Source organism: Ochotona princeps, chromosome 4, assembly GCF_030435755.1.
Source record: "Ochotona princeps isolate mOchPri1 chromosome 4, mOchPri1.hap1, whole genome shotgun sequence".
Classification (NCBI taxonomy): domain Eukaryota; kingdom Metazoa; phylum Chordata; class Mammalia; order Lagomorpha; family Ochotonidae; genus Ochotona; species Ochotona princeps.
In genome coordinates, this window is record NC_080835.1 from 10,139,744 (window position 1) to 10,157,847 (window position 18,104).

At 38.3% G+C, this 18,104-nt stretch overlaps 1 protein-coding gene across 1 annotated transcript; it reads right to left on the bottom strand.

Annotated features, from left to right (window-relative positions):
* Nucleotides 1-1,146: 1,146 nt before the first annotated feature.
* LOC101535696 (membrane-spanning 4-domains subfamily A member 12) lies at nucleotides 1,147-17,909 on the bottom strand. The gene is made up of 7 exons (XM_058662423.1): nucleotides 17,829-17,909; nucleotides 12,387-12,638; nucleotides 9,932-10,069; nucleotides 8,545-8,601; nucleotides 7,160-7,276; nucleotides 1,671-1,781; nucleotides 1,147-1,477 (listed from the first exon to the last, which is right to left on the bottom strand). The coding sequence occupies exons 2-7, from the start codon at nucleotides 12,630-12,632 to the stop codon at nucleotides 1,370-1,372; spliced, it is 777 nt and encodes a 258-aa protein (XP_058518406.1). The 5' UTR covers nucleotides 12,633-12,638; nucleotides 17,829-17,909; the 3' UTR covers nucleotides 1,147-1,369.
* Nucleotides 17,910-18,104: the final 195 nt, after the last annotated feature.

Sequence of the window (18,104 nt, forward strand, 5' to 3'; positions counted from 1 at the left end):
TAGTATACTTCTCAAATGCCAACAATAGCCATAACTGGACCAGGTCAAAGCCAAAATGTTGCAGCTCAATTCAGGTCTCCCTGTGTGGGTTGCATGGACCTGAGTAGTTAAACTGTCACCTCCCAAGGTGTTCCTTAGCAGGAAGCTGAAATTGGAAATGAATTTGGGACATGAATCCAGACACTCTACTGTAGGATGTCGGCGTCCCCAATGGCAGCTTAACTGCTGGATAGTCATCCACCCCATTTATCTCTATTTTAGTCAGTTTTGTCCCTTTTCTTCATACTTCTTTCCTTATCGAGCTTAGATTCCATAGTTCATTCTTTTACATCTTACTATATCCTCAGCTCTCCTGCCCTCTGTTTCTGTTTTACCATTTCTTCAAGAGAAAACTCATAACCCTGGATGAAATCAGGTACTTTATTTCAATCTGTATCTGAATAGCCATACAGCGTTTAGATAATTTGTTTGCCTTGCAAATTGGTGATCATCCTTTCAAATGTGCTCTCAATACCACCTGGCAGTGCTTCTCCGTTGATTATTCATTTCCGTAATTTTTAAACATCACCTATTCTGTTCAATATTCAGATTCTGCTCATGCCTTCCTCTTTGGGAGTGTGCTCACTCCTGCAGTGACAAGGAAGTCACCATCATCATTTTGGAACCTCCCTATGCACCCGTAACCACCCCTTTTCTTTCCATTCTGTAGAGAAATAATCCTTCTTCACGACACACAAGCCATGTCTTATGTGTCATTTGTCCCTTCTGTTTTACCTGGATTGTACCCATTGACTCTTCAAACTTATGCACATTTATCACAATTCAAAAACAAACATCCAAGACCCAAATCAGAAACTTTAAATGCAACATCCTTGTTTTGAAATTGGCTCCATTATAAAGGAGTTTAATGTACATAAAATGCTTTATAAATATACTTGATGGAATTAATGTACAGGATATTGTGGTCTCAGAAGGGCAAAGGGGCATTTGCCTTCTAAAGAGAAAGTGGGATGAGTAAAAGAATGCCAGTAACTTGGATACTCTCAGATCGTCATCAAGAAATTTTATCAGTCGGCCTTAAAGTGTTTCCTCAGATTGATATAAACCTATCAATGCAAAATAAAATTTTAAAAATAACAAAGGAGGTTCTATTCCTTATGATGTTTTATTGGGAAAGAGGTAACATGAACAAGAGAATTTTAGAGTTTCTGATTCATTTTTTCAGTCTTCTTATAGGAAGAGACAATCAGAGAGATGAGTCTAAGTATTTTTAAGGTTGGAAATCACTGTGGACAATGGAAGCTGGCTTCTGAAGATCCTTCCAAGAGCAGTTTACTCCTTGAATTGGAGGATGGATTGCCCTCCGTTGTTAATTGTTATTGGAGTAAGCTGGGTAGCCATCAGTTATGGGAGGAGCTGAGGAAGACCCTGGTGCCATAAGGCCGACTGTATACACAGCTGGAACAATCACGACAGGCTGAAACAAAAAAAGAAAAATAAATAAATATAGAAGCAGTACAACTACTGCAGTCCTAGTCTGTGTTCCCTGCTCCCTCCGAGTCTGGGACAATGAACCTCTAGTCAGCCCATAGTGGCATCTGTTAGGCCGCTGAGGTTCTATTTCTTCTGGACATACTCTAACTATTTCACCAAGAAGAGGCCCGACTCACCCTTCTGGTGGCAGTGATTGCTCTTCTTGCAAAATGGGCTGTGGCACAATTTATGCAGAACACCAAGAGGGAGAGAATTATCAGCATGCTTGAAATTCCCTTCCCAGAGATCTGAAATCAGAAATAAACACACCGAGATTTTGACCTCACACAAAGTTCAAAATCTTATCGAATCATCAAATGTTCTATTTTTCAGATTCAAGTGAAACCTTCACTAAGTCTGCAGGTTGTCAGGTGCTTAGCTCAGGGAAAGGAGAATTTATTTATTTGTTTTTAAATACTGAAAGATTTTACCTTTGGCAGGTAGACTATTTCACTCAAAACTATTAGAAAGTGGTAGATTATTGCCTTTGTAATGACTGCTTCTTTGTATAAAAATGTTACATGGTCATTAAAGATATGAAACAATCAGAAAATCAACCCATCATCCCAAATGCCGCTGCCTAGAATAACCAAAGTTAACATTAATTAATATCATTAACTCTGTATTTGTAGGCAAAAGAATACTGGATGCACGGAGAGACAGCTAGAGGAAGGAAAAATGATAAGCAAGTGAGAGAATGAGAGAGAGTGAGCAAGAGAGGGTAAAATCCTGCGAGAAAATGGTATGAAGAGGGTATTATACTTTCTATTTTGAAGTGAAAGTACTAGGATTATTTAACTTTAAAAGAAAAGTATTTAAATCCACTGAATTAAAAGCAAAGTGAAATCCAAGAGCTTGAAGTCATTTTTAAACTGAAGAATAACAATTAAAATAATATTAAATGATTATTAATTATGCAAAAAGAAAATGATTAGTTTTCCTCGGTTATCTTATTCTCTTCTTTCCTGTTTTTATCTGATTTTGTCTGATTATATCATCTTTTCATTGTGTTTGGTGTTAAATACCAAAACACTTTTATTCACTTCCTTAACTGTCATTTCCTAGCTTTTTCAGTCTTGGTTGACTATTAAGTCTTTTAGTGGCTTCCATTAATCTCTTTACATAGCTTCTTCCTTACCTTTCTAAACTGCTCACTTAGTGGAACCCCTGTATGACTGAATGTTGCATTGTTAATATTTTAGCTCAAGTGCCCACATGTTTCTGTTTTACTTAGACTCTTTGTTGCCTTTAAGCCTGTACAAGAATTTGATTCAATATGTAGTTCTTGAGTCAGTTTCTGTCAAAACCTTGCAAACAATAGTGTCTTTCCACATTTCATGGTGCTGTATTGGAGACTGAGCCAAGCTGGGTTCTTCCCTGCCTATTAATTATTTGTTTCTTTCTGCCTATAAGTTTGAAAAATTGCATTTTTTGTAACTTACGCTTTAAAGAGGTAAGACACCAGTTTACTGATATGTAAAAATTTCCTCCTTTTCTCCTAAGATTATTTTCTTCCAGTATCCAAACTCAGTTCTTATTTCAAAGATATTTATCCAGTGTTTCTGCATATCTATTTTCTATACCATTTGTTGGATTCTCTAACTTAGTAAGACCATTTTTCATTTGGTTGGACAAAAGTAGGTTGGTTCTTTCATGTTTATGCTATGTGTAATTGTTTTAATGTGTTTAGTTTTATTCTGTAGCAAGGGTGTGACATTTTTACTCTTCTGAGTGTCATTTGGATGTTTGCAACATCATTTGTGGACCATACGAAATTATTAATTTAACAATCAGGCTGATATAAACTTATGGTGAATTTTGTGTCCTGCCTGGTTTTCCTTGGTAGGATCAAACCAGATGATTTTGTGGGCCTTCATAGCCTCTGCAGCAGACATGCCCTATCCCTGCTCTGAAGGATTCTGATTATACATTTTCTCTTTACTCATTTTACTGAGTGCAATGTATATCTTGCTGGATATTATTTCTTTATGAAGTATGCCACAAGTGATTTTTTTTGTTTTTCATTGACTTCTGTGGCTTCACAATGTTCTTTTTATTTCATTCTGTCATTTTATTGGTTTAAGATTTTCAATGGCATAAAATGCGTAAGGGCCTTGTATTGAAAACAGTTTTCCTTCACATTGGATTTTTATTTGTGCACTGTAATGCTGTGGTAGGATGTGTCTTGATATTCTCCGTGAAAATTCCCCCCTTGTAGTTTGACAGGCTCAGTTTACAGTTCCAAAGCCTAATAGCAATACCTGGAAACCAAGATGCTAGATAGACCTTGGTCATGTTGTAACCACATAGTGGTTTCATTGGACATTTGGTAGGAATTTGGACCAAAATTTAAGCTATGGCTCCTCAGAAGAGTAAGGGTTTAAACCATGTAAATGAGTCAGTCAAGTCCAACTACTTATTGGGTAGACCCTCTCTCGTCTGAGGGCAGAGACAGCAGAGTATCATCCCGGTCAAATAAAAGCACTAACATACCATCTGCAACAATTAACATCGTTATGGAATTAATTGACATGGTATTAAGCAGTCAACATGTTAAAAATAAGATGTTGGACTCTATGCTTGGCATATACTTGCAAAGAGGGAATTTCAACTGAACTTGAACTATGGTTATTCAACAAGATGGAGGAACCCACCATGGGGGGAGGGTGGGGGGAGAATCCCAGATTCTATGTAATTACAACACAATGTAATTAATGAATAAATTTAATAAAAAAACATAAAAAACATGTAAATGAGAAAACTTGATATGTTTCTGATTTATGTGATTCATGACTTTAATCAAATTGATGTGTAATTATGAGAAAGAAGGAAGGCACACAGATTGGCATCCATTTTATTACCTGATGTGTTTGTGTTCTGACTAATTGCTTTGTATCTTTACTCAAAATGCCTGATAGTTACTTGGTGTTTCTGCCAGCCCTCTATTGCAAAGGAATCTTAGATTTTCTTTTTTTCTCTCCCTTCACTTTAATCATTCTAATATTTTAAATAAATATTCCTGCATGAAATTTTAACTTCTTATTGTAAAAATTAGCAGCCCTGTATAGTCCTTTAATGTGTGCAGAAACAATGCAACTTTATTTTTTCTTGATTCTCATCATCTTGGTCTAAATTTCTCTTTTTAATTTCCAGCTATGATTCGAGGGCTAGGTGTTTCATGTAAATTCTTATGAATGTTCATTGGTAGTTGTTACAGTGTGAAAAATAGCTTTACTGATGCCAAGGACAATTCTTCCTAAGGAATATAAACCTTTTTCCTGTCTTCTGAATGTCCTTTAACTACCTGAAATGGAAACCTGCTTCTAAGGCTATAGAGTTTCCTGGTACTGTCAATTTCTGATCAGTTCTCCATTAGAACTAAAAGGTGTTAACCATGGGATTTGATCATATTTCTCTTGAGGTCCTGGCTACATAAGGGCTTTTAATCTATAGCATTTGCTGTATCCTTTCTTAGGACATTGGTTTCCACGTCAGGATTAATGCCAGATTGGAGAAGTTTAGTAAGACTTTCTCTCTCTCTCTCTCTCTCTCTCTCTCTCTCTCTCTCTCTCTCTCTCTCTCTCTCTCTTTCTCTTCCCTTCTATCCTTGGTTCTGTTTCTAAAAAATAAAGCTGTGGTTTTATCCCCTGACACACCTAATCACATCAGAGTTGTTTGTTTCTTGGATGCCAGTTTGTAAGCTACTTACTGAGTCATTTTGTTCTTTGCATTTGACATAGTAGAGGAGGAACTTTGTGTTCTTGCTTCAATTTATCTTACTCACCGCAATGTCTTTGCTGTGCCTTGGGTGTGGTTTGTTCCCCTATGTTTTGTGCACTAGCAACCCATCCCCAATGTAATGATATTGCAAAATTTAGGGCTGTAAAAATCAGGGCTTTATGACAGAGGATGATGTTATGAAAAAATTCATTAAAGTGTTAATGCTGATCTCAAAGAATGGAATCGGTCTCCTGGGAATAAATTAGTTCCAACAGGAGTAGGCTGTTATGAAGGAATGAACCTGGTCTTTCCTGTCTCTTACTTCTTCTCTTGCCATTGAGTGACACCAGATTTCTCTCTGTTTTCTTACCTCTCCACTTCCCTCTCTTGCATATGCTCCCACTTTGCAATGTTTTGTGTATTGAGTCTTCAGCCTGAGCTGTCAGCAGTGCTGGGCTCTTATACTCACTCTTATACTCACAAAACGACGAGTTACACAAACCTGTTTATGTATTAAACAAAAAGTCTACAACCTCAAGTGCTTGTATATAACAGAAAATGGACTAAGAATTCGGCTTATCAATTCTTGGCTCCTTATGTTTTCTGTACGATGAAAAACAGAGTAGTGTTTTCAGAACTCAAAAGTGAGTTCTTGTTCTTTTCTTTTTCAAGCCCTTCTGTGCCTTAACAAGGAAGAGTTATCTAAGAATTCCCCAGAGGTAAAGGACTGTGTAAGCCACTTCAGGCTGCTAGCAGTTCAAAAACAAACTCTTGACTATTTGCTTTGTTAACATGGCTTAGACATCTTTCAAATAATACTAGAGTGGGAGCCAGGATGCCCAAACTCTTCAGTGAGAAGAATGGCTTTATAAGACTTTGTAAGGTACTCCAAGAACCAGGGGGGACAGAATACTCAACTGTGCTAAATGAACTCACATAGGAAATGTTAGTGTAATTACAAGTTTAAAGAATTGCTGATATAGTTTGAATATTCTGTTTTTTATATTAAATGTTCTTTATTTATGATACATATAGTTAAAAATCCATTTAATATCTGCTGCTCTGTTGCCTTCCATTCTTATAATGAAGACAAAAGTCCCTGCTGTGAAGGCAAGATGACCACTTGTGAGCCTTTAACCTATACTATATAGTTCCTCCATTCCTTCAGAAGGCTTGCCCAGAGATCACCCATATCCTCCTAAGATGGAGTCCATTCCTGGCCTCCCAAATGATCATCCAAATGATCAGTTGATTCTGACTCTCTTTCTAGCATATGCAGAGGCATGTGCCACATTTTTCAGTTGCTTCATTCTTTTGGGTATCTGTAGCAAAAATCAGATGTCCTAGTCACTGCCATTTTCCTTGTACCCATTCTTATGCTTTAAAACACACTGAATACCAAAGTGCTTGTTTCTTCTCCTTTTTTTAAAAAATTCAAATAACTGAATGGTAAATTCTGGATGTAGAAATAGTACTGGAGGGCCTCAAAACAGCAGCCTAGCAGTTAAAGTCCTCGCCTGGCATGGGCCGGGATCCCATTGGGCACCAGTTCTAATCTCAGCAGCCCCACTTTCCATCCAGCTTGTGGCCTGGGAAAGCAGTTGAGGATAGTCCAAAGCCTTGGGATCCTGCACCTGCGTGGGAGACCCAGCAGAGGCTCCAGGCTCCTGTCTTTGGAATGGCTCAGCTCCAGCTGTTGTGGTTGCTTGTGAAGTGAATCCTCGGACTGAAGATCTTCCTCTCTGTCTCTCTACCTCTTTCCAATACAAATAAAATGAATCTTAAAAAAGAAATAGGGCTGGAATAAACATTGTATTTAAAAAATATCTATGTAGTAATGCAAGCTAAAGTAGATCTATGTGAGAGTACAAGTTAGAAGCTGTCTGGTAGGTTAGGAGATACTTACCAATGCCCAGTAGGTTTGTTCGGGCACACCATTGATGAGCACATCTACCAGTAGCATAATCACTCCAGGGATGGCAAAGATAGCACTGACAATATTCATCCCCAGGGTGCCTTTCAGCTAATGGAGACAACAATACAAATAAATTACACAGAGTCTAAAGGAAATTAATTAAGTATAAATCAAACATAATAATTCTGAATCTTTGACATTTTGAAAGTTTTCCAAGTTGAACTGACTTTGCTTTGCTCTTTCAATTGTTTACATGAAAACTGCAAGTTTAGAAGGAGAAGCTGTGGGCTTCCTTGGTAGAGTCATATGTGTAAAATACGAAATTTTCTGTAGAGTCTACGATAATATTGTGACATATGGCAAAATAATTTGATTCAGCTTTGAGCTGATTGCTGACACAATTAGAAATTAGAATCTTTTCCAAGGTTCAATGTTTTAAGAAAATTGCCATGGGAAAGGCCTAGTGGTTTTCTGCCCCAAAAGGACACAGTCTGTACTTGGACAATCTGGTTAGAGGGAAGGACTCCTAAAAGAGGCCACGAATGGAGATGTATTTTGTTTTTGAAAAACAATGGGTACTTAATCAGTAGTGGACTGCTTTTCATTTAATTTTATTATTTTGTTTTCTCTAGAAAAGCACCATGAGCCTATATTTCTATTTTTTCCTTCTTTCCTCTTGGGCAAAATCACATACAATCTTGAAACCACCTGCTCTAGTTGGCAGCAGCTCTTGGAAAAGAATTTGCTCCTGCTTCCCAGGTAGACCAGGAGGCTGCAGTGGGTAGAGTGCTGCGACTGAGACAATTGAAAGTCCTGTTTCAGTGATTATTTGTAAAAGCTCTTCAAACATCTCAAGCTGAATGCTTTTAATGGGGACTTGCAGAATTGTGATACAATCATCTAAAATATAAACCAAAAATCAAAAGCAGAAACAAAAATGTAACAGAATATGACTAGGAGAGATACACAGACACAGAAAATGGAAATAGAAGGCAGAGCTGAGAAATGGCAAATGAACGTAAGTGACTTTGTAACTGCAGCTGCAAGGAGTGTTTCCTGGACTCTTGTTTAGATTTCCACTATTGCTTTGTGACCTGACTGAGCTAGTGAAAGCCTAACCAGCCTTCATGTTTACTACGTTCTACCTTGTGAGTTTGAGTCAACATGTGGAGTATTGCCTATGTTGAGTGTCAAATTTGGTGGACTGTTCCCCTACTCCAGGACACATCACCGGGAACAAACAGCAAAGATTTTTGGGAAAGCCCTCTTATCCACATTTTAAAAATCTGCCTTCAAAATCACCTGCATTCCACACTCCCACCCCAACAAGTGAAAATAACATTTGAACAGATAAGAAAAGAAACTTTTAAACCTACCAGACAACTGGAAAGTTCCTTGGATGCTGATACGGAGAGCGAGCCAGAAACTATGAACTGTAGGAATAAGATTTATTTGTTAAACAATCAGTTTTTCTCACTCTTTTTCTTAAAGATTCATTTGTCTGGACTTGATGGAATTACAGCGAGAAGAAAGGAGAGACAAGGAGAGAGAGAGATCTCTATTTGCTAGTTCATTCTCCAAATGGCCGCAACAGCCAGAGCTGAGCAGGTCTGAAGGCAGGAGCCAGGAACTTTCTCCGTGTCTCCAACTTGGGTGTAGGGACCCCATTTGCTGCTTTCTCAAGTCAATTTCAGGGAGATGGATTAGAAGTGGAGCAGCCAGAACACAAACCAGCACCCATATGGGATGCTGGTGCCACAGGCAGAAGATTACTTCACTAGCCCACCTCTCCAGATTCCTCTTACTGCATCTGGGGACTTCTCTGTAAAGGTAGGTCTTTCTGTCACAGGTATCTCTGTTATCTCTGTTTCTGTTCATATTCCTTAGGTTTTTTAGAGCAACTCATATGGAATTCTTGTCATCCTACCCCATCTACCTCCACCCCCAGCTTCTTGTATACAAAGAATTCTGTCTAGAGTGATCTTTTCCTGTTTTGATGATTCTTGAGATTCTTAGTTAAAATCTTTTCATTCCTGATTGCTTAAATTGAAAAAAATTCTAAATACTAATTTGAGAGGCAGAGCGAGATCTCTCATCCAGTGATTTTTCTCCTGAAATATCTGTAGCAGTTATTGCTGTGTCAGCCAAAACCAGGATCTGGGAACCCAGTCCAGGTCTCTCACATAGGTGACAAGAAATAAATTGCTTAAGTCATCATTTAGCTGCATTGCCAGGCAGCTAGAATCAAGAGCTATGCCAGGAACTAAACCCAGGGCATTCCAATATGAGATGCAGTCCTCTTAGAATGACATCTCAGCTTCTAGGCCACATGCCTGTCCCTACATGTTTCTGGTCATGCTACACTCACCTCCTTCAGCCACTTCCTATTCAATACTCACATTTCTGTCTAAAACCTAATGAAGAAATAGAACTTTGGCTTGCCTATTGCTAGACCATAGTGAACTTTTAAAATGGAAAATCCCTTACTGTAAGGGATATTTCAGAAACCATCAAAATGAAGAAAGCATACACTGCAATGAGTTCTGTCTATACAGAGGGTTGGCTTGCTACCACCATGTGAGGTTGATCTTCAAGTTAAGAATGGAGAGTGAAAGTTGTTCCTTCTTATGCCCACTTGAAGTTGTTATTTCTTGAAACTTTGCAGTCCTCAACGCAGGGCTTGTCATGAAATGCGGCTGGATAGACTGGAGACAGTAAGACGGTGTAAACTGAGGAGGATGGCTGTTTACAGAGTATACTTACACAGAGTCCACCCCAGAATGGATAAAAACTAATGAAAGTAATAGAGGCATAACCCCACTGGTATATCTCTGAGTAGCTCAGCAATCCAAGAATGATTCCAAAACCAATATGTGCAATTCCAATCAGGATCTGGATTGCCTGGAAAAAGAAAACAGGAATTTAAAAAATTGCCTTTTTGCTTTCAGGCCCATAAAACATTACTGTTACTGTTGTTCTTGCTTTCCTTACTTGTAACCATGGACATTAAAGCAGGGTGTGGGCCGTGAGGATTTTACTGTATACTACACAACTGAGGGACAAGGGCTTCATGAAAGGCCCTAAATGAAATAATTCAAGGGAGTTTTCTCGGGGAAGTTCCATCAGAATTCTTCAGAAAACCAACTTCTTAAGCATGTGTGAATGTTCCCTGATAATCTATGGAAAACCCTTATAAACAAAGTCCTTTTATTATGATTTCAGTGACTGTCTTCTTAAAATGGATTGACTCTTGGCCTGAGTAATCCCAGACAAATGTAAAGGAAACAGTGAAGATAGAATAATTTGGTGGATGTTAATGTTCTAAACACTTTACATTTATTGTTGAGTGTGATCTTTCCAACAACAGGTGGAGACACAGTAAAATAACACAAATGACATGTCTAAGGCTGTGTGATCAGTCAGGGAGATCTGGGAGGAGTTCCCATCACAACTATTTGGTACTCAGGCTTGTGTTGGCTCCGTTGCTTTCTTCTTCTTCTTCTTTTTTTTTCCCCCTCTTTTCCTGAATTTTGGTTGCATATTATGGAAATGAACTTGATTCTTTACTCACTCCTATTGTAGTTCTTTTGTTTTAACTTGTTTGTATGTCATCATATCTACTTTTTTCTTTTTTGAACCAAGAAATACATTCCCAAAGGTAGTGCTTACTTTTACTTTTTTGTGCCTTTTATTTAACCTTTTTTCAGCCTTGATCATTTGAAATTTTCTTTTAAGAAAGATTTATTTATTTATTTTTTTGAAAGGCCAATTTATAGAGAGACAAAGTTCTTCCATCCCCAGGTGTACTCCCCAAATTGTCACAATGGCTTTCGGTAAGCTGACCTCATGCCAGGAGCCAGTAGTTTTCTCTGAGCTTCACACATGAGTGCAAGGGTGCCGAGGAGTTGGGGCATCCTCTGCTGCTCTCCCAGGCCATAGCTGGGATGCTGGATTGGAAGTGGAACAGGCAGTACACGAGTGGTGCCCATGTTGGATGCTAGTGCTTTAAAGTAGAGGCTTAGACTAGAGACGTTGAGCTGGCTATGGTTAATTCTCCATTTGTAAGATATATATATATATATATATATATATATATATATATATATATATATATATATATATCAGTTGTAAACCTAGTTTGAAAATCAATTATGTATTCATACTTAATTTCTTCCCATGATAGTCCCGTATCTTTTTAGCAGGACTTCAGAAAGTAAAAATTTATTCAACAAATATTGACTAAATTTAACTAAATTGAATTAAGTTTGAAAAAATCCTCTGGAGTAATGCTGGGAGATAATATTTTTCATTGAAAATTGTCATTCTTTGAGAGAAAAATCTAGAACATTAGTCTCTGAAAAATTATTTCTTGTACATCCGCAAACACACCTTGCTTTTACTTTAGAAGTGTAATAATAATTCTTTGTTAGCTAATAATACAGCTCAGTTGAGGAAATGTTGTGCTAGAATTTGCATGTATTTGCTAGCTATTTTCTAATTATAGAAATTTAGTCATTTGACTGCCAAATTGTTAACCTGATCTTTGTTTTCATATTAATTTTGACGTTTCTCCCTCAGATACATCCACGGCTGTACCAATTATTATTCAAAATTGCTTATAGGACAGACGTAAAACAGGGACATATATGAGGGTACTTGAAAGGGATTTGTGGAAAAACAAATAAAATTTTATTGTGGTAAAAATTATATAAATCCATGTGTAGTTTTAGGTGTTTTTTCAGAAATTAGATTTTGTGTTAATGTTTTAATCCCTTTTTGAATGAATTTGGACATCTTAATTTTGGAGGTATTAAAACAGATTTTTAAAATTACAGTTGCACAAAATATGAAATACTCTTGTAATGTGTTCTGAATTTGGGTCACAGAAGAAATTAAAGTTCTGAATTGAATAGTACTGTGGCTCCACCTTCTAACACCTGTGGCCCATGGACTGTGGTGCCCTGGAGTTACCAGTAGCATAGATGTACAATCTTCAGGGTAGAGAAGTATTGTTTGCCAACTGCAGTTTTTATAGAGCAAATTATGCTGCCAGCACAATGGCTTAGTACGCTGACATCACCACATGGACACTTGATTGAGCCCTAGCTGTAACACTTCTGACCCAGCTTCCTGCTAATGGCCTTGCCCTGCATGCATGTTGGGCACCCAGAAGAAGCTTTCAAATGCAAGATTAAAGTTCCACAAAGAAATAACTTACCCCCAGTGCTTTTGCTTCTTCTTTAAACTTTCTTGTTCCTTGTGCTGCTGCTGGGTTTATCTCTTGTGTGTTTCCTTGACCCTGCTGATTTGCAACCATGATTCCTGGAGTTGTGATAAATGGAACATGGCCTCCCTGAACTTGGTTCCCTGGGTTTATCAACCCTGGAGACCCAGGAACTGTGTAGCTGTTTTGTGGATATGGGTTGGACATGGTTTCACTTGCTCCAGGATTGGATGATATCATCGTGCCCTAAGTATCACAAAACAGTTCAAGTTACTCATTTATTCACAAAAGCAATGAAGGAACATCTTGTCAAATGTCTGCAAAAAGAAGAGAACAAGAGAGCAAGCACAAGGGCAAATATATACACTTAACTGTCATTCAATTGTGGAATCGTAGATATTCTATGATTTGAAGGAGGTGATAGAGAAGGAAAATGTGGACGTAGGTATTTTTCAGTTCTTCTTGTTTGGTTTTGTAAAACCTGTGTGTACCTCTACATGTCTGTTCATCCATGAGTGTGTATTCCCTGATTTCTGCCTATTTGTAGGACAGAGAAAGAGGGAAGGGACAATGACAGGCAGAAAAATGCCCTTCCCAAAGTTGCCTGTATCTTAATCAGGGTACCTGTGAGTACATTAGGATACAGTATGGAGGAAAATTGAATCTGCAGATGAATTTAAAGCTGCTAATATTTGGGCACAAAATAGGAAGATTGTCCTGGGTTATTTGGTGGGTCTGATGTCATCACAGGGGACCTTAGAAATGGAAGAGGGAGGTGGAAGAAAAGAATAATAAGAAGAAGTGATGTAAGTAAGCCCAGGAAGAGACTATGCTGCTGATTGAAAACAAAGCCATGACACGAAAGATTGGCATGGCCTGTAAAGTCTTGGTGAAAGAATGAGAAGCAGCCCACAGGAAGCGGCTGAGCTCCGCATGGCTCTCATCATCTACAGAAGTGTCAGAAAAAGAGCTGCGTTATTTGAAGTCTAAATTTTGCAGTAATTTGTTTGTTAGAGCAACAGGATACAAGTAAGTGTCAAGGATGGTAGTCCACGACCAAAATTATTAATCAGTCAGTAGTAAGTTAGATAAATCATATGGCCGTTTATGTCAATTCTGTCTTCTTTAAGATAAACATTCTATCTTTTAAAATATTTATTTATTGTTATTTGGAGGGCAGAGTTACAGCAGTGAGGAAAGACATAGAGAGATCTTCCTCCCGCTAGTTCACTACCCAAACAGCAAACCATGGCTGGAAAAAGGGAACCAGGAGCTTCTTCTGGGGCCCCTGCCTGGGTCCATGGGTCCAAGCACTTGAGCCATCCTCTGCTGCTTTCCCAGACCATTAGCAGCAAGCCGGAGGGAAGGTAGAGCATCCAGGACTCAAACCAGTGCCTATGTAGGGTGTCTGCACTGCAGGTGGAGGCTTAACCTACCACTGGCCATAGATTAATACTGTTATGAATCTCATTCATTTCTGTCCTTCAGAAGGCTTAGAGTATCTCAAGCTATAGGTACTTAAGGACAATTTTATTTGAAATAAACCAACACACTACCTATGTGCAATAATTACTATTAATCTCCTATAAACATCATGGCCATTAACAAATTTTACGTTTAGGGCCTGACATGGTAGCCTAGCAGCTAAAGTCCTCCCCTTGAATGAGTCAGGATCCCATATGAGAGTCAGTTCTAATCCTGGCAGCCCTGCTTCCTTCCAGCTCCCTACTTGTGTGAAAGCAGTCAAGGACGGCCCAAAATCTTGGGAACCTGCACCTGTGTGGGATACCCAGAAGAATCTCCTGGCTCCTGGCTTCAGATCTTCTCAGCTCCAGCTGTTGCAATCAGTTGGGGAGTGAATCATGAGTCAGAAGATCTTCCATTCTGTCTCTCCTCCTCTATGTATATCTGACTTTCCAATAAAAAATAAAATAAATCTTTAAAAAATTTGCCTTTAGCATCCTTAGATTGTCTTTTGCAAGATCTTTTCTCCTAACCATTTTATTATACTTTATGAGTATTGAGGAGATAGATGTAATGACTGCTCTCATCTTTGTAGGAATTATGCATGATATAAAAAACCATAAGTGATTTGTGCCACTGGTATTCTGATAGGCACACACTTATTCAGACCATTCATTCTTTGAATCCTGGATTTCAAAGTAGGAGGGAAACTTCCCAAGTATTCTGTCTTGTCCCCTTTTTGTACAGGAGAGAAATTGAAGCTGATTTAACCTAAATGACCTGATCAAGATTATACAAAACACATGTGACAAATTCTAGACTTGATTATGGAACTCCTGACTGGTCAGAATTCCCCACTCTGTTTGACTTCACTTTGGACAACTCGCAGAGCTTCTCCCACAACAGCACAACAATATTCCTGCCTTCTGAAAATGGAGAAGGTTTTACAAGCCGGACTGAGCTTTTTAGTCATTCAGTAACTGCATTTGTAAGGCCTGGCCTCCTCAGGTCTCAGATAAGCTGTCTAGAGGGTTGACATATTGAGCACTTACTGTTTGCAAAGTAGAGCCTGTTTGTTAGGATCTTAGGCTAGAATCCTGCTGCTGATAGTGGTTCTGCTTCTTGGACAAGTTTGTTAGCCTCTCTTTGCCTTTGTTTTTTTGTCTGTGAAGTGGAGCTAATCAGAGTACCTCCCTGATTAGGTCACCCTGTATATTAAACAATTATTCCAAGGAATTTCCAAGAATTGTGTCTTTGCAACTTCAGGAGCTGATTCTGTGGAAACTGATGTGTTAAGTATGTGAGATTCATTCTCTGATTCTTTGCATAACCCCATTAGGCATTTAGTAATATTATTACAACGTTGTTCTTGAATGTACAACTGAAATTTCTTACTCTAAGTTGATCAGGTACTATGTAAAACTGATTTTGAAAGCTCAAAGGAAAGTGAGAAAACATATTTCTTATAGAAGCTATTTTCAGAATTATTTATGTATTAATTTAAAGGTAGAATTACACAGAGTGAGAAACCAAATGTGAAGTATCTATCTATCTATATATATACTATATGTATATAGTATATATAGATGTTTCATCTGCTGATTCACTTCATAAACAGCCACAATGGCAGGGGTAGGGTCAGGCCAAAGTCAGGAGAGCCTGGGCATTCTTCCAAGTCTGTCTCCCATATAGGTTGAGGGCTCCAAGCACATGAGCCATCTTCTGCTGCTTTCCCAGGAACTTCAGCAGGGAGCTGAGCTGGATGTGGTCCAGCCAGGTCTCACTGGTGTCCACACAGGAATGGAAGAGTCACAGGCAGTGCCTTTACCCTATTATACCACAATGCCTGCCCCAAATCATATTTCTGAAATATCATATTACAAAGGAACTACTGTTTCAAATGGAAATACATTTTAATCCTAAACAGTTTATGCTCTACAATAATTCCAGTTCTGTTATCTGTGATTCTTGGAGCGGCTCTCTATCACTGTCAAACAAGAGCACAGAACATGAGATTATACACCCAGTAGGTCTGTTTTCTTTGGCCAAATATTGGCCATTTTTTCTGTTCTCCCACTTGCTGCTTTGCTAACTCTATGCCTTTAACAACTTACCTAAATCCTTCTCAGTTCCTAAATGTCAACTTTAAAATGATAAATGATAGTCATAATAGAAGTTGTTATAAATATAAAATCATTCTACTTGTCAAGTGCTTGGAACAGAGAATGGAACCGTATAAAGAGAAATGTAATGGAGAGAATGAAATTGTATGAAAAATTGACCAAAAAACTCATTGACCTTCAAAATGTCAGTGCCATGAATCAGAAGGCAGGAGACAGATCAGGGTAGAGTGACCAGAGTAAGAATTTTCCTGAGCATTAAGTAAGCACACAGGTAGCTGCAGTTTCAGATCATCCCATTAAGTTGTATATTGTCCCATATGTCCACATGTGTGTGATCTCATGACATCCTTTACTGTGATAATTGCATGGTTTTATTTTCTTTGAGAAACTTGGTGAGAGTAGCAAGACTTATGTCTGCTGTTTAATTTCTAGACTAACTTCCATAATTTTCATCTATTGTGTGAAACTACTAATAGTTTTCTTCATAAAGATGATGGCCACTCCCTGTGTGCCTTTTTATAGAGTGAAGTTCAATTTTAAACAAACCAGGCTTTTAATTGATTGAGATGATACTCTGCCGGCTCTACCTTCAGACCAGAGATGGTCTCCCCAAGAAGCCGTTGAACTTATCTGGACAATAAGATGCTAGACTTTATGCTTGGTAGATGCTTGCAATGAAAGAATCTCAACTGAATTTGAACTGTGGCAATGCAACAAGGTGGAGGAATCCACCATGGGGGGGTGTTGGGGAGGGGTGGAGGGAATCCCAGAGCCTATAAATCTGTGTCATATAATGCAATGTAATCAATAAAAAATTGCAAAAACATTTTTTTAAACAAACCAGCCGTTTAACTTATAGCAACATGGCTGAATACACAAACAGCTAAAATGCTTGGGGGCAAATAACTGATTTCCCAAATAAAATGAGAGCCATCCTGTGAATGATGCAGAAAACGGGCAAACAGTGACAAGACTCGTTCCACAGATTCCACCTAATGATTTAGCATATTTCTTTTTCTTGGTAGTGTGAGATACTTTTACTGCTGGTTGTCCTTTTTTATCTAAAAATCAAAACACTTGGAATTATTTTTAAGCACAATAAAGGCATAAAACACAGAAAATCTTATAGGAACAATAGTGCAAGCCTATAGCAACCAGAGAAAAGTTTGCCACTTCAGTCTTGAATTAGATGATTTCAAATAAAAACTGGAAATATTTATTTTTTTATGTGAATTCCTTATCCCCACCTTCACATTGGCTGGACTTTTTAACAGTGAAGACAATTACCATCTCTGAGAATCCATAGCAGCATATAGTAAAATACAATACTGAGTCCTTTCCGTGGAAGACCTAGCACCTGCAGCCTTCCACAAATACAGCTCCTGGCCGAGCAAACTGATTCTTCCTGTGTTTTTTTTTTCATTTCCAGAAAGAGGCATCCTAATTAAGATTATTCCAACACCAAGTGCTTCCATGTTTCTTCTCTGCTGTGTAGTCTTATGGCAACCACATTGCCACTGAATGTGCACAGTGCAGATTGCCTGTTGTTTGTTGATGGAAGGGCACACATTTGAGCCTTCTATGTCACCTTTTTTCAAGAACTAGTTCTTGATACTTTCTCCTTGCTTTTTACCCATGCGATAGCACTTGACTTTTTCACTCATCTCTTGTCTCCTTAACCTCATGATTCCATTTTCCCTTATTCATCCACTGATCTCAACATACAGAATTGTCTTCATCTTTCCAGCCTAGAGATTAAACACAGCACAGAACACAGAAAGCTGTATCCACCCCCTTATGCCCATTGATTCAAGTGGAGACAAAGGAAGAGATGTTTCCATGGACTTACTTGGTTTCCTTGACACCTGTGTGCTTTCTCTTTCTCAGTTGAAGACTCTCTGCCTGTCTCAGATGTTCACCTGGATTTTATAAGCACCTTTCACTTCCTTACTTCAAACCCACCCATCTCTCACCTTTTTTTATAATTCCAAAGTCCTTTTATTGTTGACCATATGTCAGCCAAGTGACTACATAGGCCCTTTGTAAATTTTGGAGCATGTGAACACTCATTTGTGCTGGGAAACCTGCTTTGACACACCCAACCTTTCAGATTTTCCTCAGCTTT

What these genes read in the sequence shown, in the direction of transcription:
- LOC101535696 (XM_058662423.1), bottom strand. Translation starts at nt 12,632, where the DNA reads ATGATATCATCCAATCCTGGAGCAAGTGAAACCATGTCCAACCCATAT. An exon ending in AGGAACTTTCCAGTTGTCTG is followed by an intron (nt 7,277 to 8,544) that starts GTAGGTTTAAAA and finishes TGTCTCCATTAG; the next exon opens with CTGAAAGGCACCCTGGGGAT. An exon ending in CAATCACTGCCACCAGAAGG is followed by an intron (nt 1,478 to 1,670) that starts GTGAGTCGGGCC and finishes TTTTTGTTTCAG; the next exon opens with CCTGTCGTGATTGTTCCAGC.